The sequence below is a fragment of the Xenopus laevis genome, chromosome 6L, assembly GCF_017654675.1.
Source record: "Xenopus laevis strain J_2021 chromosome 6L, Xenopus_laevis_v10.1, whole genome shotgun sequence".
NCBI classification, from domain to species: Eukaryota; Metazoa; Chordata; class Amphibia; order Anura; family Pipidae; genus Xenopus; species Xenopus laevis.
The window spans coordinates 148,999,726-149,025,121 of record NC_054381.1 but is presented as its reverse complement, the minus strand read 5'-3'; the positions used below and the strand labels follow the sequence as shown (position 1 = coordinate 149,025,121).

Genomic DNA, 25,396 nt, shown 5'->3' with positions numbered 1-25,396 from the left:
ATTCCAGGCATAAACATTACTGACAATGATGGCCTCCGGGGAGCGCTGAGGCTGTGGGGATATGGTGTCAGGTATTGAAAAGCAACGTTATGTATTCATAGTGATAGTTGCAGCTAGTTTGATGTGTTCTTACTCACATCTTCTTTGGATATCTGTCTGGTTTGTATTTAAAAATAATTTCACCTCATCATTGGGTGACTTTTTATAATCACCTGGATGTTTTCTGTTTAATATCAAGCAATCTCCCTGACAATTATTTTTCTATTAGGGGCAGATAATGTATATAGTGACTAATGTACCCCTTATTGTAAAGTTATGTCACTAAGGAGTTCCATGACCATTTAAAGAGACCAGGCCGAAGGCCAAGTACCAGTAACGGAACTTGGTGGGGGTGGGCCGTGCAGCCGGGCCCGCCCCCACCCTCGTCCGTCTGATTTTTCTCTGCGGCTGCAGCCGACTCCAGCCGGCTGCAGAGCGCGCGATCTGCTGGGGGGCCGTGCGGGTCCTGGCCCAGTTGCACCCCCTGCTCCCCCGGTAGTTACGCCCCTGCCAAGTACTTTTGTACAGAAAATTAAGCTCCAAGGTGACTTCTAATATCCCCATATTTTTAAAAGGGGCTACACTATTTTTTTATAATAATACCAAGTTTCATTGAGTCATGTGACAGAAATTACTTCAATGAGCACCAATTATAACTGATGACATCATGACGCAATGTTTATGAGGATATAATTTACAATTTTGTGTTTAACATACTAAAAGTGTACTTAAAGGTGAACCCCCACTGTCAGTACATTGTGCTATAAGGCTGAGGATGGCTTGAGAAGAGAGGAGATTTGCATTGGACCTCTGTATCAGAGGGGCCCCTGTGAGGATAACATTTTCCAAAATACATATATATTGTGTAAGGTACATATATATTATACACAGAGCTTGCTCTTCCCCGAGCCAAGCCTCCACTCCAGTCCGTGCTCCATGCCTCTGAAGATTTGGATAACTTTTTAAATGGTGGAAAAAGTTGACCTTCATTGTGTTACTGAGAGTGACTGGGTGAAGGAGGGTTAAATCAAGGTGACTCCAAAAAGTGCAGGTGAGAGGACATGCCTGTATATATCAAGGATGGCCAACTTGCAACCTTCCTCCTGCTCCTGGACTGCACGTCACACAATTGACTGTTGACGTGATGCTGGGATTTTAAAAACCAACTGGAGGGTTGTACAGCCCAGTGGATGAATGCTTTGTGTGACATTAGCCTAAAGGTGGCCATACACAGGGAGATCCGCTTGTTTGGCGATGTCGCCAAAAGTGGATCTCTCCCCGATATGCTCACATTGAGGTGGGCGATATTGGGCTGATCCGATCAACGATCATTTCAGAATTTCTACTGTAACCAGAAAAAATTGTAGATCTGAATTAAAATAAATTGGTTTAAGAGGTTATAGCAAGGCAAAGGAACCAGCTCCACAGCAAAACATTTCTTAATTTTGTGGAGACCGGATACAGAAAACCAATGCAAATTGTACATGCATAATGAACGACATACAATCAAACATCAATTTTACATTGGGAACTACAAAATGGTAGGTGTCAAATACATCGGAAATTTAGGTTTGACTGTATTTTTTAAAAAGTTGAAATTTGGGAAGGAGCACTTTATGAACAATTTTTTATTTCTTTATGTTCTTTATTTATATTTGTTAACAATGATGATAAAGAATAGAAAATGCGACAACTAAAATCAGCTGTCAAGTGATATTTACTGGGGGTGCCAATGTGTTCAATACCCCTCACTGAATCCGGGATACGGTTTGGGATTCAGATGTATCGGAGCCTTTTTCAACAGGGTTCCGATTTGACCAAATCCAAGTGCCCGGCTGAACCAAATCCGAACCCTAAATATCATGTGATTTTTGGTTTCTGTTTTTGTGCTCTTCTGCCTGTTAATCAAATTAGAGTATGGATTTGGTTTGGGATGCAACCAAATTGTGCCCTGAAAGATTCGGGATTCAGCTGAATCCCAAAAACAAGTATATTGGGCATCCCTAAAAAACCCTAACGTTAGACCCCCAGCAAGTGCTCCTGTCTGCTGAAAAGTGCGCTGTCTCTGGATATTTTACCATGCCACTATCCTTTCCCAATCCTCTGTGCTGTTCCAGTTAGGTCACATGTGCAGTTCAGTAATTGCAGCTTGAAAGTTAACGCTGAGATTTTACTGTGCATGCATGCTGTCCAAGACACTGAAGAAGATTGTTGAGGAATCCCGGGATCCCCAACCTTTTTCACCCGTGAGCAACATTCGGATGTAAAAAGAGTTGGGGAGCAACACAAGCATAAAAAATGTTCCTGGATGGAGCCAAATAAGCACTGTGATTGGCTATTGGTAGCCCATATGTGGACTAGCAGCCTACAGGAGACTCTGTTTACCATTACACCTGGTTTTTATACAACCAAATCTTGCCTCCAAGCCTGAAATTCAAAAATAATCACCTGCTTTGAGGCCACTGGGAGCAACACCCAAGGGTTTGGGGAGCAACATGTTGCTCACGAGCTACTGGTTGGGGATCACTGCGCTAGATGGTGGCAAGATGCTCAAGGAATAGAACTCTGGGCCAGTGCATTTTTCAGGGGACAGGAGCAAGTGGTCTGGCATCTTGAGAGCAGCATTATATTCACCGGGGGTGCCTGCCACATTGGCACCCCGAGTGAATATCTCTTGTCCTTTAAAGAGAAAATACCCCTTAATTCTACTTGCATACTGTATATAATTTATGTACATACAATCCTACCAATTTGATTTGTTTGTTTGTAGCTGGAATAGGTTGTTGCTGTCATTAACACATTATACATAGTTTACAGTCTTGGGGTCAGCCTGAAAGCCCATTTGAATGTTAATTAGGGTGAGATTTGGGGTGAAAATTTGCCATTGTAAATATTCTTGTAACTAGACTGATATCAATATCCATACTGATTTCATGATTTAGAGGAGCCTTGAGTGAGTTGAGCACCCTTGCTTTAAGACTTTTTGCTTGTCAAAAAATGTAAAGCTGAACCCTTTATTTGACTTTCAAGGGGGACTTCAATATAAATCTTGTGCCAACCGCTGTCTTAAAGCAAGAGTGCTGAACTCCCTTAAACTGGCCATAGACGCAAAGATCCGATCGTACGAATCAGAGTACGATCAGACTTTCCCATCTCCCGACCCGCCACTAACCATTCAGATCAAAGTCTTACCATTCCAATCAAATAAAGTGGTAAAAGAACAGATCAGCCAATGTACTAACTCTGACAGCAATCGTACGGTAGTTATGTCTGACAAAGCTGGTGACAGTCTCCCACTGAAAATCGTATGATCGGCAATACACGCAGAGATATTATCGGCAGGCTACAGAAATGTTCTAACCTGTCCGATCGACCAAATGACCGATCTCCGCCGGACGAAAAATGTCGGGACTCTCCACACACGGTCCGAAAATCGTACGAATCCACGATTCGTATGATCGCATCGTTGCGTCTATCGCCAGCTTAAGGCTTTGTTTCAACCCAATGATACATGAAGTATCTCATCACATAAGATCATACATTTACACAGAAATGATGCTGCAGATATTAATTATTTAAAGGGGAGATCCAGGTAAGAAAAAAAAATAAAATAAAAAGATGGCAATGCCCCTGTGTGCCATTGTCCTAACAGGACCTGTGACAGTCACAACGTTGATTTAAACTTTGTGTCATAACCAGCCAAATTAACAGTAACCTTTACTTGCTTGTTGTGAAACTATCTAGCTTTAAACTGGAATCTGTAACAAAACAAACAATAAACCAGTTACAAAAAAGGTTTTAAACTCTGTGACTCTTTTTTGTAAAGGGGTTGTTCACTTTTTAGTATATTATAGAATGGCTAATTCTAAGCAGTTTTTCAATTGGACTTCATTTTTTTTCTATAGGTTTTGAATTATTTGCCTTTTTTTCTTACTCTTTTTTCAGCTTTCAAATGCCCCCATTTGAAAGCTGACGAGTCAGAAGAAGAAGGGAAATAATTCAAAACCTATAGAAAAAAATGACTGACCCCATCTAAAAAAAAAAATGCAAATGCTCAGTTAGGTTACAAATGTATTGTCATTGCTACTTTTTATTACTCATCTTTCTATTTAAGCCTTCTTCTATTCATACGCGGACTTTCATCTAAATCAATGCATGATTTCTAAGGTAATTTGGACCCTAGCAACCAGATTGGTGAAATTTCAAACTGGAGAGCTGCTGAATAAAAAGCTAATTAACAAAAAACCCCACAAATATTAAAAAATGAAAAACATTTGCAGATTGTCTCAGAATATCGCTCTCTACATCATACTAAAAGTTAATTTAAACCTTTAGGTTTATCCATATCCCTTCACATTTTAACAGGGTTTTAATCAAGGCATCGCCTCTTTCAGGAGCAGTAATTACCTCCACTGCTCATTGTGAGTCAATGTGTTGCTGCAGGACAGAATGCCTAGACACACAAGTGGCCGTTCTGGTATCTGATTGAAAATTCCTGATGTAATTTTTATGTTTCTGAGTCCTTGTTTTAACTTGCCTAGAGGTCTGGCCTAGGTACAGTTGCCCACAGGGGCATTTTATAATGTACACTATATGTCTGGAAAATTATATGAGTGTCTTTCAGCTGAGACACCCACTCAATCAACCTCTATTCTCCTAGTCTCTTTTCTTTACATACTTTAATCAATTATTCCATCTATTTAGCCTCTTTGTTCTCATAGAAATAGGGAATAGCCATGAAATAGGCCACAAATTTAGCAGCATGAAGGCCCACTGACACCTCTGGTATCCCGGTGGACAAGTGCGATTATGTGTAATTATGTGTTATTACAGTTTTGCTAATGAAGGTAAATTGCTCTTTAAGCTGCAAATCAGTTTCCCCAAGAGACCTGCTTATCTAAATTTGTTACAATTGCATCTAAGTGCAGCTGCCACGTATTCTGGCCTCTCTGCCAAAAGCCTCCTTATTTAATTTAGTTTCAGAAACTTTGTATCTTTTTTCTGACTGTTCAGTGCAGTAGATCAAAGAGAAACATTTCAGTAACAATCCGGGACTACAGGCTGGCCTGTCTATATCAGGACTGTCACGAGAATAACGGGACAGCTGGGAGGTACGCAAAATGCACCTGAGCAGCCAGTGTTTAGATTGTACCTTCCCAGAATGCACCTGAGCAGCCAGTATTTACATTGTACCTTCCCAGAATGCACCTGAGCAGACCAGTGGTTAGATTATACCTTCCCATAATGCACATGAGCAGTCAGTGTTTACATTGTACCTTCCCAGAATGCACCTGAGCAGACCAGTGGTTAGATTATACCTTCCCATAATGCACATGAGCAGTCAGTGTTTACATTGTACCTTCCCAGAATGCACATGAACAGTCAGCCCTTAAGACTATGAAAGTGCCCCCTTTGCCCGAAACTGGAGCTGCATTCTGACATAGTCTGGGCTCTGCATGTGGGATACAAGTGTGTGATTTTCTTTTTCCTGGTGACACGCTGATGGCTAATGTGTTCAGCCATTTTGGGACACAAGAATGACACTTGCATAATATGAACATTGCAGATGTCGGTGGCTGCAGGCAAAACCCTTTCTAGGCATGCTGCTACCAGTGACACAATTGTTACCCCAAATGAAGTGAGGGCCGTACCAACCCTTTCCTGTTAACTGTCCAGTTTTTCGGGGGACAGTCCCGATTTTGAGTTCAACCCACAATCCCAGATTTGTAGTGAAATGTCCCTATTTTATGTTTGATCTCCTACACTGAACAGCCAGAAAAAGCTACATAAAGATATGTTTCCAACTTAATTAGCTTTTGGCAGAGAACCCAGAATATGTGCTAGGTGCAAATTGTTACTTTTGTAACAATTTAAGATAAGCAAAGCAGCAATTGTAAAAATTTAAGATAAGCAGGTCTCTTGGGGGAACTGTGACTTGCAGCTTAAAGGGCAATTCGCCTTCATCAGCAAAACAACACATAAAAACCACAGAAATAGGTTCAAACTTGCATAACCTGCCAAATTTTGAAGAATGAACATAGTAATTAGGGGATGTGGCCACAAAATAGGCATGGCCAAAATTTCGCTGCGCACCGTGCAGGGAAATATTTTTCTCTCTCTTTCTATTTACAAAATGTTGGGAGGTCTGTCAACTCTGTAGGCTTGTATGGAAGCACGGTTTTTGTAGAACTGGAGTTATATGTGTGTATATTTATTTATTTGATACAAACAGCCTAACCCCTGGAAGATATAAGATTCAAAAGTTGTGTTAGTTGCAGTTCTGTCTCTTTTTTTTTTTTTTTTTTTAAGGAATTTTGCCAATGATTTCCATTGGCCACAGTAGTATAAGGTGCAGGCGTAAATATTGTTAACAGAAACATTTCCTGAAATCCCTTCAAAATTAACTTTGCCGATCGTTTTATTTACTGGGTTCCATTTATACTGGTTGCTAGATAACAATTGCTGGTTGCTAGGCTTTTTGACCTGCTTAAATCAATTTGTCCTAAGTTGTGCATAAGTTGTGCAAGGGCTTGCACGCTGATCCACACTGACCCTGGCAACCAGCCTTTCTGGCTAAATATGGGCACACCCAGAATCCTGCCCACAGTTGATTTTGGTATTTCCTCAAGCTTACTGTCCTGCTAGAGGGCCCCATTTCTTCAAACTCCGGCTCTGCTACTAAACCGACAACATCTGAGAGCGAGAGAATAAAAAAAGGTGAATATTTTAAAGGGTAAGATAACCTTTACATTAATATCAAGGTATATTATTTAGAAATGTGTGTGTATATAATGTGATATTTACTGAATGGCTGCAGAGCCAAAACCACCCAGTTCCACTTTTAACTGATATCCATGAAGTTTTGTTCTAAGGCAACACAGGACAGACCTCTTTATTTTTCTCCTAAAACTGGTGGCTGCTGCACTAGGGAGAGAAGCTGCAGGCCATGCTTTGTGGTGCATGCCTTCTTCAGGCCGCAAGATAGGACTTGAGTTAATAATGTGAACTCTCTCCAAAGGTGTGTTTGGGGAGTTGCCCGCCAAGGTCAAAAGGGTCCTTATAAAGCGACGAGAGGCATCTCTTAATGTTAGGATTATGAGTACAGGGATGTCCACCACAATATCAACAACAGCAAAAAAAATTGCAATGGAAATAGCTTTTCAGACTACAGAAACAATGTAAAATAGATAATCTCTCCTCCAACCAACACTTCATTTCCCACAATGCCTTAAATGCATCCGCTTATTGTCCTTCTTCATCACAGATTATGCAAGGCATTGTGGGAATCAGAGTCTTGGCTGGAGGAGAGACAACTACAGTGTTTCAATGGTATGAGTAGTCAGGGCAAGCAGTATGTTCTCTCTGGGCAAAGTACATAGTGTATGTGGTTACTCCTGTATGTACTATCCACCATACATTACTGTTTGTCTAGGCTGGGTAAATCCATGGTTAATCCTGCATATACTAGTTATTTTACAGTCTGTATGGGCAGTATACATCTGCGGCTGCTCATTCTATATGTACCTCTCACCTTAGCCTCAGCCAGAGCAGAATATATGTGTAGTTATTCGCCTGCCACTGTGTGTCTAGTAGGGATGCACCGAATTCACTATTTTGGATTCGGCCAAACCCCTGAATCCTTTGCGAAAGATTCCGTTGAATAACGAACTGAATCCGGATTCTAATTTGCATATGCAAATCAGGGGTGGGATGGGGAAAACATTTTTTAATTCCTCGTTTTGTGACAAAAAGTCACGTGATTTCCCTCCCTGACCCTAATTTGCATGTGCAAAGTAGGATTCGGTTCGGCCAGGCAGAAGGATTCAGCCGAATCCGAATCCTACTGAAAAAGCCTGAATCCCAAACAGAATCCTGGATTCGGTGCATCCCTAGTGTCTAGCATACATTTGTGGTTACTCATTCTGTAAGTGCTGCCTAATGTGCATCTGTGATAATTTGTGCTTTGTGTCTCTTTCCTTCTACAAATTTAGCATTCGGTGCCCTTTATCTAAAATAATAAAGAAATTTAAAAAAAAAAGCCATATACATTTTAATTAAAACAGACTGAACCGCTCAGTGATCATTGTACAATCACAAGACACATTCTCAAATTCCTTGGCCCTAAGACACATATTTTGCTTTATTGCAAGTGTCCTGTTACCTAGTTTTTAAGCCCAAGCAATGATAGATTTTTCTTCTCCTTGTTTATGTTTTGTGAAAGATTAAAATAGTTGCCAGTAACAGCTTGCAATGTGCCAGTCAGATCTGGGTAATAGTGTTTAATAAATGTGAGGCTCTGGCTTCAGTGTTTGCTACCTTAACGATCCACAGATTTGCTTCTTAATTAAACTGCAGAGACTGCAGTTGAACTGCATTGTATCTGTTAAAAAATTGTTAAATTAAATTAATTTTGTCGGTACAAATGGAATTAGGAACTTAATTAACATATACAAGTTTTGTGCTTTTTCTGTGTGTTTGTGTATTAATAGCCTTATACGTTTCTTACTTTTTTTTTGGAATTCTGTCATGATTTTTATGGTGCAGTTTTTAATTCTAAATTACACTGCTTACAATGCAAATAATTCACTCTACAATATAAAATGTAATTCCTAAACCAATAAGTGTATATATTTTTAGTTGTAATATTGGTGTGTAGGTGCCATCTCAGGTTATTTTGCCTGGTCATGTGCTTTTAGAAAGAGACAGTGCTGCACTATGGAACTTCTTTCTGGCAGGCTGTTGTTTCTCCTACTCAATGTAACTGAATGTGTTGCAGTGGGACCTGGATTTTACTATTGACTACTGTTCTTAGATCTACCAGGGAGCTGTTATCTTCTGTCTGTTATCTGATTACTTTCCCATTGTTCTGTTGTTAGGCTGCTGGGGCAGGGAAAGGGAGGGGGATGATTTCGCTCTTATATGAAAGCAGTACAACAGTAAAGAGTGACTGAAGCAGGGGCGATCCTGGCCCTTCCGCCGCCTGAGGCAGCAGCAGTTGCTGCTGCCCCCCTCCCCCGGAAATTCGCTCTTAAAGTACCAGGAGCAGCATTTTTGCCACCCTGGTACCTAGTGGGGCGCTGCCACCTGAGACGACAGCCTCAACTCGCCTCATTGGCAAAGCACCCCCTGGACTGAAGTTTATCAGATCACAAGTCACATGACTGCTGGCTCCTGGGAAACTGACTATGCCTAGCCCCATGTCAGATTTCAAAATTAAATATAAAAAATCTGTTTGCTCTTTTGAAAACTGTATTTTAGCGCAGAAGTCTGCTGGAACAACACTATTAACTGATGCATTTTGAAAAAAACATGTTTTCTCATGACAGTATCCCTTTAACCCCATTACATTGACTTAATTGAGAACTTTAAGACAAATAACCATATTCATGTACCATAGTAAAGAATGTACAGCTCATCAGCACTGTTCACAGCCTCCATCTTGGTAAATGTTATCTGTTTTGGATTACCGGGATTGGTGATCAGACATGTGTACTTAAAGCTCACTGCTCCACAAGCACATGCATTGGTTTAGCAGAGTCCAAGAATAAAGGCAAATCTTGAGCGAAAAATTTGCAAAATGGAGCCGGCGTCTCGTTTTTGACGCCGGCGTCCATTTCTTTTGACACAGGAATTCGCCGTGAATTCACACCTGGTGAATAAATTCGCCCACACTGCTGTTTACATCAAAGAATTTTGTTCCAACAGTGCCACCTGCTGGTCATTTTCTGACCAGTCTGACCACCAAGTATTCAAGGGGCTGATCTGATGTTTTTCTGGTTAGGAAAGATTTTAGAAAGGTTTCTAATTTTTTTCTTAACCAGAAAAACATCCGAGCAGCCTCTTTCTTTCTCCTGACTACTTGGTGGTCAGACTGGTCAGAAAATGACCAGCAGGTGGTGGTGTTGTAACAAAATTCATTGATGTTACCAGTACATGTAACCTTTAATATCTTGGAATTAAAAAACAAAAATGAATTTACATTGCAAAAGAGCTTAGAATAGCACATCAATTTTACATTCACTTATTTTTAAAGTTTACTTATCCAATAAGGTATTGATTGTCCCATATAATTGATGACTTTGATCTTCCCGGTTATTTAATGGACTATATAGTTTGTATAGTGAAACATTGTGCTCTGTGTTGCCATTCTTTGCAATATGACCATCTCTAATGGTTACAGAAAATCTTGCAAAGATGGCAGGACTGATCTGTAAACTAATTGCTTTCTGATATGCAGGTAATACTTAGCTCATAGCCTCTATGGTCTTTTCCTATAGTCCTTTCAGACTCCCCTTGGATTAGAACTTCTGGGTCCTGCAAGGAAAGATGTTTCGAACTCATAGAGGCCGAGGCCCCCGCCTGCCGCTGCGACAACCTGTGCAAAAGTTACAACAGTTGCTGTGAAGACTTCGATGAACATTGTCTAAAGATCGGTATGTAACAAAGATGGCTTTAGTTGTGATAACTAGTGATGGGCGAATTTACGTGTTTTGCCACCGGCGAATAAATCTGAGAAACTGCCGTGAAGATTAGCCGGCGAAAAATCCGCCACATCGAAAATATTGGGTCGTGCGTCAGAATAATCACAAAAATTATTCGGACACCCATCGACTTTAATGCATTTGGCCAAAATAGGCGCGCGTAAAACGATTGTTGCAGGCGTCGAAATTGACACACATCAAAATAATTTTGATGCCCGTTGACTTCAATGTGTTTCATAAATTCGCCCATCACTAGTGATAACTGTATACTGACCTGTTTTTCTTTGTTTAGTGTCTTAAAACACAATTAGCTCTATGTGATGGGTGACTAGAGTTTCCCCCCAAGGTAACAATAGTTCACTGCCCTAGCTTTCCTGATCTAATAGTCCGACCCAATTCCTGACCAACCCCTGCTCCCATTACATCACAGCCAACCCCTTACAGCCTTGCTAAGCCCCCGTCTTGTTCGACTGGTAAAAGAATATAGTAATGGTGGCAAGATCCACCAAAACCCCACATATTTTTTAACATTGTTTCATCAGAACCTTTAGGGGAATATTTCCTTTTTTCTATTTTTTCGTTATTTTAACATCAGTATTTTCCCTGGCCCTGCAAAGTGGGAGCCCAGTACGAACACACTTTTAGAGGGTTATTTATTAAGGCATGATTTTTTCGTGCCGTCCGGCAAATGCCTGAAACAGTAGCGGTAAAAAAAGACTACATTTTTTTTCGAGATTTATTATCCCCTGAATTTGTTCTATATCCGAATCCGAAAATACTCTATCTAAAACCTGCAGAATTAATGTAAAAGTCAATGGCAGAAATCCCCTTAACCATTTTAAGATGTTTTAACCCTCACAAAACTCTAAAGAGTTATTGGGGTTTGACGCTGGTTTTTCCTCGAAAACTAAATTAAAATAAACAATCCAAAAAGGTCAAGGTTTTTCTCTATCCAATTTCTTTTTTTTTATTGATCAATAAGGGCAAATTTTGGATTCTAGTTTGGTCGGACTTTTCTTATTTAAATAATCTGAAAAATTTGGATTTTGATAAATAACCCCCTTTGACTTAGAAGTAATAAATGCAACGATACAGTACACTAAGAGGCAGATTTACTAAGGGTTGAATTTCGAAGTATAAAAAACTTCAGAATTCGACCATCGAATTAAAAAACTTTGAATTCGAATATCGAATTCGAAGTTTTTTCAACAAATCTGGCAATCCTGCGATCGAATAAAAATCGTCCCCATAGGCTAACATTGCACTTCGGTAGCTTTAATTTGGCAAAGTATGATGTCGACGTTTTTTCTAAAGAGACAGTACTTTGATTATTGAATGGTCGAGTAGTCGAATGATTTTTACTTCGAATCGTTCGAATTGAAGTCGAATGGTCGAATATAGCCTATTTGATGGTTGAAGTACCCAAAAATTTACTTGGAAATTCGAACCCTCACTCGAGCTTAGTAAATCTGCCCCTAACTGTTTAGAACTGGTGGACGATATACATGGAATATACAGTATTTATAGTCCAGCAGAGAGAGCAAGAGAGAACCTGCTATACAAAAATGATCTTCTATGCGATGATGTTGAACATACGTAATCTGTCATTTGCATATTTGCACAAGAATGTGTTTATCATTTGTGCCAACGCAAACTGCAATAATAATAATAAAAAAAAAGTCTATACTGTGATGATAAGGCAAAAGCAGTGCCTCTCGGGTGGGTGCGGTGAAGGGGTTAAGTAGAGTCCAGCATACATGTGGCTTTTTGGATTCTGAATGAGGGAGGTGGTTGTGTTTCATCTGGTCTGGGTCGCCACTCTCTCTAATTAAAGAAACCACTTAATAAATACATGTTCGTCTCAGTGAATGTCACTTTTTATGAGACTTTAAGGGGCTCAGGACACGACTGGAACATGTTCCTAAATCAAACAGGGCTTAGATTGTTTGTGCATGAGGAATTGGGTAATAGGACATAAGGATGTTTGTAAGGCTGGGCCCGGCAAACGTGTTTCTGCCCCACTTGGGCCTTTCTGTAGTTGTACCATCTGAAACACACTGTGTATTTATGTACACCACATATACAGTTCCTGGCTTTTTCTTAAAGGGGAACTGTAACCTCTTATTTTAACATAAGCTCAGTGAATAATAAACTAGTACCTTGTACTTAATGCTAACTTAACAGCATCATTCCTCTTGGTGGCCAACAATCCTATTACAAAAAACCCCTTATCCAGCAGACCCCAGGACCCAAGCATTCCAGTTAATAGAGCTCATACCAATCTATAAGCACAAAGATAAAGCTTTTACCCTTTCCATACAGCTGCGCTAACTTGAGTAAAGAACATTTTCTTATTTTAAAAATGGTTGCCTTTGTCTTAAAAAAAACAAACAAAAACAAAAAAATATATGATATAAAAATAATAATAATAATTTTCTATTGGAATAAGAGCAAAGATCAGTGTTGGATTTATACTTGCTACCTCCCTACTTGCTACCTCCCACTCTGTCCCCTGGAACAATTACTTTAAAGGAGAACTAACCCCCCCAAGATTCAACAGCCCCCCTTCAGCTGCCCTCCATCTGCCCCCTTACCTCTCCCTCCCTGCACATTATATTATGTAGAAAGTCGCGCCTGTTTGGAGCCCCAAACCTCGCATATGCTTGCAGCTCAGTGTTGGCAAACAGACTCGAAGAGATATGAATGGGCAGAAGATGGCACCAAGGAACTCCGCTGGGCTACTCTACATTTTGAGGTCAGATTTCCAAACAGAAACAACTTTCTACATAATACAAATGTGCAGGGAGGGAGAGGTAAGGAGGCAGAACGAGGGCAGTTGAAGGTGTCTGTTGCATCTCTAGGGGTTTATTTCTCCTTTAAATGGACAATATACCCACCATTACAACATGACTTGGGGCTTGTGCCGAACATATTTCTTGTCTATTTTTCTATTTACAAAATATCTCTGTTTTTGTCATCGTCAGGGCAAACAGGAGTTTGAAACTACTCCTTGTTTGGCCACAGCCAGGTAGATAGATTAGTGTGCCAGTGTTTAGTACATAGTTAATTCCCCTGCTTAATGGACTCCTCCTTATCTGTGCACTAGTAATCTATTATCTACCTTGCAAGGACCAAACAGTTGTATCTTAAATCTCCTAGTTTTTTTCTAATTAGCTCAAGAAATAGCAAAAAAACAATAGGAAAAAAGTATGTTTAGCACAATCACTGTTCATGGAAATCATATTGAAAAGAGGATATACTGCCCCTTTAAAAGGCAAAATGAGTTTTATGTATAGGGTCTACCTGCATTGATACCATCAGATACCAACAGCATTGGAGATAAATATCTGGAGAGATTTCTGGAGATGATGCCCATAGCAAGCAATCAGATCTTTGCTTTTGTTTTATAACTTATAGGTGACTGGTTAAACCTAATTGCTGACTGGTTGCCATGGGCAACATCTCCAGAAATCTCTCCAGATATTTATCTCCAATGCTGTTGGTATCTGATGGTATCAATGCAGGTAGATTAACAGGGAGTGTGCATCAGATTGAATATGTTTTTGTCCATCAAAAACTGCCCTAAAGGGTCAAGGAATAGAGTTATTGAGAGCTAAGGATTTGTAGCCGTAGTGTTGTTATGGCTCTGTTCGTTTTAAAGTATAATTTCCAAAAACGGTATTTTTTAGCAGGCAGCATCAAGGAAGCCCCCTTCTGGTTTGAACATCTTGTTTTTTTCTTCACTGAAACTTTGGAAATGCAACGGCGTTACCATTAAAGGAGAACTAAACCCTAAAAATGAATGTGGCTAAAAATGCCATATTTTATATTGGTACTGTATTTATTGCACAAGGCTAAAGTTTCAGCTTGTCAATAGCAGCAATGATCTAGGACTTCAAACTTGTCACAGGGGGTCACCATCTTGGAAAGTGTCTGTGACACTCACATGCTCAGTGGGCTCTGATTGGCTGTTGAGAAGCTAAGCTTATGGCTCGTCACTAATTATCCAGCAGAAAATGAGCTTCCCCTGTAATATAAACTGATGCTACAGGTTTGCTGATTATTAAATTCTGATGTTAATTGCACTGGTTTCTGTGCTGCCATGTAGTAATTATCTGTATTAATTACTAATCAGCCTTATATTGTGACATTTCTATTCTATGTGTACTGTATATTGTGAGTGGGTCCCTAAGCTTAGTAAGTGACAGCAGCACAGAGCATGTGCAGTGAATCAGCAGAAAAGAAGATGGGGAGCTACTGGGGCATCTTTGGAGACACGGATCTTTACTGCTAAAGGGCTGTGGTTGCCTTGGGCTGGTACAGAAGCACAAAATATAATGTACAACATTTCTAGCTACTTCTTTAGTTAAGCTTTAGTTCTCCTTTAAAAGCTTTAGTATGCTGAGGGGCCACAATGAGACACCATTGAACCAAAGTCTGCAAATCTATACTGTATAACCCCTTCTTTGGGAATGGTGGTTATTTGCTGTGTCTGCATCAGTTATTTACAGCCCTGAGTAGAGTTAACTTCTGCTTTGGGGCACAGTCTCCTTTTACTCTCAGCTCAGAGTCCCCCTTGTCTGGCTGCTATTTACTCGGTGAGCTAATGAATAGTGTGTGTCTGTAACATGGGTAAAATTTTCTTTTTATTAGGCCAGAGCCAAGCTGAAAAGAAACCATATCATCGAGAAAGCGAGTCTTGATGGTGACATTAGGAATAATGTCCTTGGAAAAAGTAATCTAATGTTAATGTTCTCTCAGTTTGGTTTAAAGGACAGTAGCAGGATGAAAATGATGAATTTGCATTGTTATCCAAGTTATTTTAGTAAAGTAATTGTAAGCTGTTCATGGGTTTGCCCATTATGCTTTGTTGTTCTACCTTTCCTGAATAAGCTATCCTTGTACTGGGCAGGGGTTGGACAGCTATTAACTGGGTAGGTTGGAAATTCCCATTGGGTAAGGACTTCATCTATTGTGGACAGTGGCTGATTACCAGTAAGCCTATTTGGGCAGTTGCCTGGACCCCAACGTTCGCAGGTGGGAATAATAGTTATATGAAAAAGTTTGGGAACCCCTATTAATTCTTTGTAGTTTTGTTTATCATTGGCTGAGCTGTCAAAGTAGCAACTTGTCTTACCGTATATACTCGAGTATAAGCCGTCCCGAGTATAAGCCGAGGTACCTAATTTTACCTCCAAAAGCTTATTGACTCGAGTATAAGCCTAGACGAGAAATGCAGCAGCTTCTGGTAAGTTTCAATCAAAAAATTGAGGGTTTCTGCTCCCATTGGAGGTGCCGGCGACCATTCTTGGACGCTGGCAAATATTCTTGGAGACTATTCTTGGACGCTGGCAACTATTCTTGGACGCCGGCGACTATTCTTGGACGCCTGCGACTATTCTTAGACACCGGCGACCGTTTTTGCGCTTGACCCGAGTATAAGCCGAGGTAGAGTTTTTCAGCATATTTTGGGGGCTGAAAAACTCGGCTTATACTCGAGTATATACAGTATGTTATATAACATGTCTTATGGAAACAAGAATTAACAGAAAATATGCAATATGCATCATAACAAAATTAGACCGGTGAATACATTTGGGCACCCCAACAGAGATATTACATCAATACTTGGTTGAGACTCCTTTTGCAACAGCCTCTAGTCACCTCCTATAGCCTTTGATGAGTGTCTGGATTCTGGATGACGGTATTTTTGACCATTCGTCCATACAAAATCTCTCCAGTTCAGTTAAATTTGATGGCTGCGGAGCATGGACAGCCTGCTTCAAATCAACCCATAGATTTTCCATGATATTCAAGTAGGGGGACTGTGACGGCCATTCCAGAATATTGTACTTCTCCCTCTGAATAAATGCCTTTTGTAGATTTCCAAGTGTGTTTAGGGTCATTGTCTTGTTGGAATATCCGACCCCTGCGTAACTTCAACTTTGTGACTGATGCTTGAACATTATCCTGAAGAATTTGTTGATATTGGGTTGAATTCATCCGACCCTCGACTTTAACAACGGCCCCAGTCCCTGAATTAGCCACACAGCCCCACAGCATGATGGAACCTCCACCAAATTTGACCAAAGCACTTTGTTCCAAAATGACTGTGGCTTGTCTAAATGAGCTTTTGCATACAACAAGCGACTCTTTTTGTGGCGAGTACAGAAAGGGCTTCTTTCTCATCACTCTGCCATACAGATGTTCTTTGTGCAAATTGCGCTGAATTGTAGAACGATGTACAGATACACCATCTGCAGCAAGATCTTCTTGCAGGTCTTTGGAGTGATCTTTGGGTTGTCTGTAACCTTTCTCACAATCCTCCGCATATGCCGCTCCTGTATTTTTCTTGGCCTGCCAGACCTGGGTTTTACAGCAACTGTGCCTGTGGCCTTCCGTTTCCTGATTACATTCCTTACAGTTAAAACTGACAGTTTAAACCTCTGAGTAATTTTGTAGTCTTCCCCTAAACCATGATAATGAACAATCTTTGTTTTCAGATCTTTTGAGAGTTGCTTTGAGGATCCCATGCTGTCACTCTTCAGAGGAGAGTCAAACAGAAGCACAGCTTGCAATTGGTCACCTTAAATACCTTTTCTCATGATTGGACACACCTGCCTATGAAGTTCAAGGCTTAACAAGATAATCCAATCAATTTGGTGTTGCCAGTAATCAATATTGAGCAGTTACATGCATTCAAATTAGCAAAATTACAAGGGTACCCAAATCTTTGCACAGCGAGTTTTTCACATTTGATTTAATTTCATAGAACTGGGAAATGAAAGACATACCACTGCTATCTTTTTTTTTTGAAAATTGAGTAAATTATTATGCAGGCTGAGAGGTGTTCCCAAACTTTTTTTCATATGACTGTCATATCATATTTGTATTCTAAAGGCACTTTTAATATCATTTCTTATACAGGTATGGGATCCATCATCCGGAAACCCATTATCCAGAAAGCTCTGAATTACAGAAAGGCTATCTCCCATAGACTTAATTTTATCCAAATAATCCTAATATTTAGAAATTATTCCCTTTTTCTCTGTAATAATAAAACAGTAACTTGCACTGGATCCAAACGAAGATATAACTAATCCATATTGTAAGCAAAACCAGCCTATTGGGTTTATTTAATGTTTAAATGATTTTCTAGTAGATTTCGGGTATGAAAATCCAAATTACAGAAAGATCTGTTATCTGGAAAGCCCCATTCTGGATCATAGGTCCCATACCTGTAATACTAATGTTTCACTGAGTCATGTGACATCACTAAGCACAACTCCCCTCCACCTGACTGTACCTGCCAACCCCTGTAAACAAACAATACTAGGATTCTCGCCCACCCAGGTGTATAATTCCAGAGAGAATCATCCTCCTGCTGCACGATTCTCTGTCATACAATATGCAATAAGAAATACAAATGTCCCCTTTTGCTGGGGACAGAGTATATTGAGACCTTTTTGACAGATTGTTTCCCTTTCTTGCAGGCCGCGGTTGGGAATGCACAAAGGATCGCTGCGGAGAGACTCGGAGTGAGGAAAATGCTTGTCACTGCTCTGAAGATTGTATAACTAAAGGCGACTGTTGCACTAACTACCAAGTAGTATGCAAGGGTTAGTGGCATCTTCTCTTCTAATTCTGCCTTATTTCCTACATATATAGGTTTACAGGCAGCTTAGCCCAAAAGAGACTAGTCTGAATATCTGAATCTCTTTTTTTTTTTTTTTTTCTTAAGGGTCAGGGCACGCGCTGATATTCTGGGAGATTAGTCGCCTAGCGACAAATCTCCTCTTCTTCAGGGCGACTAATCCCCTGAACTGCCTCCCGCTGGCTAGAATGTAAATCGACGGCGGGATGGCACTTGGAGTGTTTCGTTTTCCATAGTCGCCCGAAGTTGCCTCACAAGGAAACTTCAGTCGACTTCAAAAAACAAAGCGCTTCGAGTACCATCCCGCCGGCGATTTACATTCTAGCCCGCGGGAGGCAGTTTGGGGAGATAAGTTGCCCCGAAGAAGAGGAGATTTGTTGCAGGGCGACTAATCTCCCCGAATCTGAACGTGACCCTTAATGTTAAATTTAGTGGGTTTCAGCATACCAAGCTCCATTTTTCAAATCTTTTCTTATGCCATTATTGCCTCCTAATTTAAATAAACATACACGGTTTAACACTATGAAATATTGCTCGCTCTCAAAACATCTTTGAATCTTTTTTGGCCTCCAGTGTGCATGATAATGCTGAAAGCAAACAAAAAGAATCTGCATAGTTCCTTTCCCTTCAGACAGTTGTCTTTTGTCTTTGCCTTTCATTAGTCATTCCGTTTTGGGGGCTGTCACGGGTGGGTACACATCACAGCATGAATCATGTGCAACTGACGTTCACTCAGTTTATGCTTTCAGATTCGGAACATCAAGTGTGTTGTGATTTTCTAACTGCAGTCTTGATGCAGAAGTAATGAGAAGTACTAATCTTTTGGGGGACTGTTAGGATGTCAAATAATGATAATATTCATTATAAAATGTCACTACAGTTCTACTATACAGATTTATGCATTTCAGTCACGTTGCTCATTGTTGTGTATATGTAAATGGCCATTTCCTTTGGTTTTACCAGCTACAATAAAAATATTCTACGAAATTTTTTAGTTGTAGTATTTGTATTATGCAACATCTGCAATCTTCATTTCAACCCATACTTAGAACTGTGTCTTATTCATAGATTTCATTTTTTTTCTTTATTGCAGGGGGTACACATTGGGCGGATGACGACTGTGAAGAAATTAAACACCCAGAATGTCCAGCAGGGTAAATTTTAACATTCACAATTTAAAGGGAAATTGAAGGTCTGATTTGGTCTTGTTTTAATAGCCTACAATATAGGACAGCGGAGCTAGTGTACTTAAGATTATAGCCATTCAAGCACAGGATACACAGTAGATAACAGATAAGTACTACTATAGTTTATATAAACAAGCTGCTCTGTAGCCATGGGGGCAGCCATTCAAGCACAGGATACACAGTAGATAACAGATAAGTACTACTATAGTTTATATAAACAAGCTGCTCTGTAGCCATGGGGGCAGCCATTCAAGCACAGGATACACAGTAGATAACAGATAAGTACTACTATAGTTTATATAAACAAGCTGCTCTGTAGCCATGGGGGCAGCCATTCAAGCACAGGATACACAGTAGATAACAGATTAGTACTACTATAGTTTATATAAACAAGCTGCTGTGTAGCCATGGGGACAGCCATTCAAGCACAGGATATACAGTAGATAACAGATAAGTACTACTATAGTTTATATAAACAAGCTGCTGTGTAGCCATGGGGGCAGCCATTCAAACACAGGATACACAGTAGATAACAGATAAGTACTACTATAGTTTTTATAAACAAGCTGCTGTGTAGCCATGGGGGCAGCCATTCAAGCACAGGATATACAGTAGATAACAGATAAGTACTACTATAGTTTATATAAACAAGCTGCTGTGTAGCCATGGGGGCAGCCATTCAAACACAGGATACACAGTAGATAACAGATAAGTACTACTATAGTTTATATAAACAAGCTTCTGTGTAGCCATGGGGGCAACCATTCAAGCACAGGATATACAGTAGATAACAGATAAATTCTGAAGAATCCCATTGTATACTAAAGAGCTTATCCATTATTTGCTGTTTATCCTGTGCCTTTTCTTCTTTTCCATCTTTGAATGGCTGCCCCCATGGCTACACAGCAGCTTGTTTATATATACTATAGTACAAATTTCTTTATCAAACACACCCATTTTACCAGTGCAGAGCAATTGTTATTATATTTTAATTACTTTAAAACATTTTAATTTTTTGGTGTTACTGTTTCTTTAAATTAAACAGTTTTCCCTACAGTCAGCTGCTGAAAAATGAAATAATCCATTAAAAAAAGGCAAACTGATCCACTGTATTGGCCAGCTAGCTACAAATGAAATTGTTAGGGCACCAGGTTGAATGACCCAGGTGTGGCCAACATGAGACCAATGAATATGTCTCTGAACCTTTGAGATAGTGAGGAATCTAAGATCCAACTCATTAATGCACTGTGAAGGTGGATGAATTTGGTTGGCTATAAGCAATGATGCAATATTTTCTTTCTGAAACAGCAACTTTAGAGTCTTTAAATACTAACTAATAAGGACATGTCCCAACATGAGTGCACAGATTTGTTTAGTAATATAAATAATATGATTTTTGTGCTCAATCTGGTCGCAGGCAATATTACAACTTTAACAAACATACATCTAGGAAGCTTTTTGAAGGGAACCATCAGACAGCACAGCAGCCAAATGATAGTTATTCAGTTGGAGAACTTCTCCAACTTATTTAGCGGGTATTTTCTAACTTGTCTAATAGAAATCGGCTTTTTCATTTTGACCAATGAACTGCCAGCTTGTTCTGGAGGGTCCTAATGGCTCATGTATGGCATTAAAGTGAACTAACTAAACATACTGGTATATGTGCTGCAATTCCTGGTTTAATGTTTTACACATTGTAACCTTTGTAAATCCTTGTTTTAGTTTTGTCCGCCCCCCTCTGATTATCTTCTCGGTTGATGGGTTCCGCGCTTCGTATATGAAGAAAGGACAGAAGGCGATGCCCAACATAGATCAACTAAGTAAGTGGGAGCCTCTTGGAAAATAATATGAGGCTAATATTCTAAGATCATTTGCTTCATTATCCTAGCGCCCAGGCTACAAATGAACCCTCGCTGTCAACTTGCATTGCACTCGTGCACACAAATAATGATGACACAGAGGGGCCTATTTATTAACATTGAAGACAAACATCACCGGTCATGTTGTCCATAGCAACAAGACAGAACAGTCGCCTACAAGTTAGGAAACAAATCAAAAATCAAATTGGTTTCTATGGGCAACATCACCAGTGATTTTTTTTTCTCCATAGTTGGGAAACATCCTCCTAATATTAAAATAGATGGTATATGGACTGGCATCCTACAGGAGGTTCTATTTGACAGTACACCTGGTTTTTATACAACCAAAACTTGCCTTCAAGCCAGGAATCCAAAAATAAGCATCTGCTTTGACCACTGGGAGTAACATGCAAGGGGTTGGAGAGCAACATGTTACTCGCGAGCTACCGGTTGGGGACCACTGATCTAGGTTATGGAAAACTATATGCCAAAGATAAATCCTCAAAATTGTATTCCTGCTGCCCTAAATGTAAAAAACATCATGTAAAGTTCCCACTATCTTTAGTCGTGTCCTAGGATAAGTCCTTTTTGGAGAGATTCTTGAACTCAAGGTTAAAAACAAACATAAAGTTATCCCCTAGCTTTGCTTTATAAACTATTAATGATAAAATGCTTTTCTTAAACCCTATGTTAGCTTCTATATCCCAAAGAAAAAGACATTGTTGAATTTACTTATGGCTGCCTCCAAGAAAGTTTATTTAATCATTGGTTAAAGCAGGATTCTCCTTCGCAACAGATATTTCATACCTTAATTAACTGAGTTGGCAAGAATCTATTAAAGCAAAAATAAATGAAGCTAAAGTTAAGCAGTCCTTCAAAAATACACATCAGATTGTAAACTTCCTCCATATCTAATTTTGTGGACATGACTGAGTTTGATATATTTTTTTTTTAGTCTAATCTAGTTAAGAAGTTCTCTTTTCTCTCATTCCCCCCCCCCCATCCACAAGGTAAACTTATGTTAACTGTTAGTTTATTTGTTAATTTTAATATATAATTTTCTCTTTCCTAATTTACTGAAAACGCATTGGCTGTTGTGACATTGATGAAATTTATTTCTGAGACTGCCTATAAAAATCTGTTGCTTAAAGGAGAAGAAAAGGTTAAAACTAAGTAAGCCTTATCAGAAAGGTCTATATAAATACACCAGTAAACCCTCAAAGTAATGCTGCTCTGAGTCCTCTGTCAAAAGAAACACAGCATTTCTTTCCTTCTATTGTGTACTCATGGGCTTCTGTATCAGACTTCCTGCCTTCAGCTTAAACCTCCTTGCCCTGAGCTTGAGTATGCTCCGTTTACTCCTCTCCCCCTCCCTCGCAACAGTAATCTGAGCCCAGAGCTATAAGTGAGCAGGGAGAGACTCAGGCAGGAAGTGATGTCACACCAAGCTAATACTGCAGCTGCTTTCCTAAACAAACAGAGAGTTTCTAGAGCTATTTACTCAGGTATGGTAAAACATTCTACAGAATAAATATAGCATTCTAGCTTGCACTATTGCAGATCACCTATTGGCAATAAAATGCCTCCATAGCTTTCCTTCTCCTTTAAATGTTGCATGTTTTATTGTAAAACTTCAATAAAATGTTTGAAAACCATAAGACACATAGTTGGGAACCTATTTGGACCCACATTTCTGTAGATGCACTCAATTTTCTGGCTTCTATTTATATTAAGCAAAGTCTGCCTAGTGCATTTTCCCATTTTAATAGGGGCTCTTCTCTTTATGAAAATATTATTTTTCAATAATGTTTTTATTTTAATATATCTGTATTTAAAAGTGGTGGCTATACATTCCCAGCATCCCCCATCAAGCTGTGACATGAGTTGCTGAAAGCCATAGAGGCTCATAGATTTTCTGAGAATGGAGTGTCAAATCACATGTAGAAGCTATGGAGCTGCCACAGGCATGAAGCACAAGTACTTAATTGAGTTTGTAGTAAAACTGTTAAATAATTCTTTTTATTTTATTCTCAATAGGAACATGTGGGACACACTCTCCTTATATGAGACCAGTTTATCCAACCAAAACCTTCCCAAACCTGTACACCCTTGCAACGGTAACTACTACTACTACTACTAATTAGGATATTTTGCCTTTAAGGGAAAGAATACAGGACAGTCTCCTGAAAGTATCCATTTGAGAGCACATGACCAACAGGGGAATTAAATAAAAGTTGGTAACGGAAAAACTATTCACAATAAGAAAGTTATGCCTTTGCGAGAACAACTTTTGCTTTGCGCGATTTTAATATAGCTTTTGCGAACCTGAAAACTGTTTAGCGACCACTTCCAACAGTGGAAAAACGTTTGCAAATTTTATAGTTTGCGCCAACGCGCAGTAGATGTAATAAAACTTCTTACTGGAAAAGTAGTTACCGGTATGTTGGCTCCAAAAGATTACAACACCTTCAAGCACTTAAGAGCGCGCAATAAAATTCGCAATGCAATTACAGTTTAAGGAACAATATTACATTGCGAAATGTGTATTTTTATTAGGGATGCACCGAATCCACAATTTGGCCGAATCCCTGAATCCTTGGTGAAAGATTAGACGAATACTGAACCAAATACAAATTTGCATATGCAAATTAGGAGCAGGAAAAAAATCTTCTTTTGTGACGAAAAGTCACATGATTTCCCTATGCGCCCCTAATTTACATATGCAAATTATTGTTTGGATTCGCTTTGGCCAGGCACAAGGATTCGCCCGAATCCAAATCCTGCTGATAAAGGCCGAATCCCGAACCAACTCCTGGATTTGGTGCATTCCTAATTTTTTAGTCTTATTGGTGCAATTTGTTTTTCTCTTTGCGACTTTAATTACATTCCCCCCAAAGTGCTTTCTATCTAATTCCAGCCTGAAATGGCACCAGTTCAGGGTTTTAAGGGGAGAATCAAGTATTTGTACAGGCTCCACAGGCTAGGCTCATTGAAGGTGATGTTGGGTGATTTGGGCCATTTTGACCACTTATTTTTAGGGACAAAAAATGCCTAGTTGCCCTTGTGTAATTTCTCCTCTTCACTTTACTTCACTGCATTTGTTTTTGTTGTTTCTTTTGTATAAAGGGACTTTACCCTGAATCTCATGGAATTGTTGGCAATTCCATGTATGACCCTGTGTTTGATGCCAACTTCAGCCTACGATCAAGAGAAAAGTTCAATCACAGATGGTGGGGAGGACAGCCAGTAAGTAACTCTTTATATCCATCCAAACAAGTTGTACCCTTGGGTGTAACAGCAGATTTGTTTGTGTGATGGTTCTTTCTGAGATAGTGTTTTTTTTTTTTGAGGGAAAAAATTAATTATAACTTATCTTCAGCCGTTATATAGAAAAATAAATGTAAAACTAAAATCAGCACTACTGAAGGTAGTATTCTTACATCCGAAGTTGTTCCATGAATTTCTAGGGAAACTCTTCTCTGTGAAGTCATCTTTCTTGCCCCAGAATTGCACTGATGCATAATAAAAGTTTAGTATTATAAGCCTGGGGAAAGCATGTAGCTCATTTAAGCTGTGAGCTCTGATTCCCCTCACACTTTGCATTTTTTAAGAAATCATCGAAAAAGGATGGGGTGCTCCAGTAATTGTCGGTCATTTTTCAGTCCAAGCCCCCTTCAAGGTTACATAAGATTTCACCCCAAGCATCACTCTTATAGGTTTTTTAAGAGATCAGATATTCTTTCTCCCTAAAGTTCACCTATCTGGCCTTTAAAGGATAAGTAAACCTTAAAAATAAGTAATGTAAAATCGATGAGGCTGCTATTCTAAGCACTTTTTATCATTATTTAATTTTTTTTAAAATTCCAAGATATTAAAGGATTCATGTACTGTTAACAAAGAAAAAGGGCCGGTCTGATTTTTTTTCTGGTTTGGAAGGATTTGAGAAAGGTTTCTATTTTTTATTCCTAACCAGAAGAACATCAGAGTATCCATTTTTTTTCTCCTGACAACTTCCTTGACTACTTGGTGGTCAGAAAATGACCAGCAGGTGGCGCTGTTGTAACAAAATTCATTGATGTTAACAGAACATGTAACCTTTAATATCTTGGAATTAAAAAAATAATAAAGTACATTGCAAAAATGCTTAGAATAACACCCTCATACATTTTACTTTCA

General features: G+C 39.4%; 1 protein-coding gene across 3 annotated transcripts in view; it reads left to right on the top strand.

Moving 5' to 3' along the window:
- enpp2.L (ectonucleotide pyrophosphatase/phosphodiesterase 2 L homeolog) overlaps nt 1–25,396 on the top strand; it is a 69,430-nt gene that overhangs the window by 5,799 nt on the left and 38,235 nt on the right. For all 3 annotated transcript variants that reach the window (NM_001096691.1, XM_018266730.2, XM_018266731.2), the window contains 6 exon segments: nt 10,317–10,472; nt 18,014–18,139; nt 19,268–19,328; nt 21,084–21,181; nt 23,258–23,337; nt 24,347–24,466. In NM_001096691.1, the coding sequence (NP_001090160.1) occupies nt 10,317–10,472; nt 18,014–18,139; nt 19,268–19,328; nt 21,084–21,181; nt 23,258–23,337; nt 24,347–24,466 (641 nt within the window).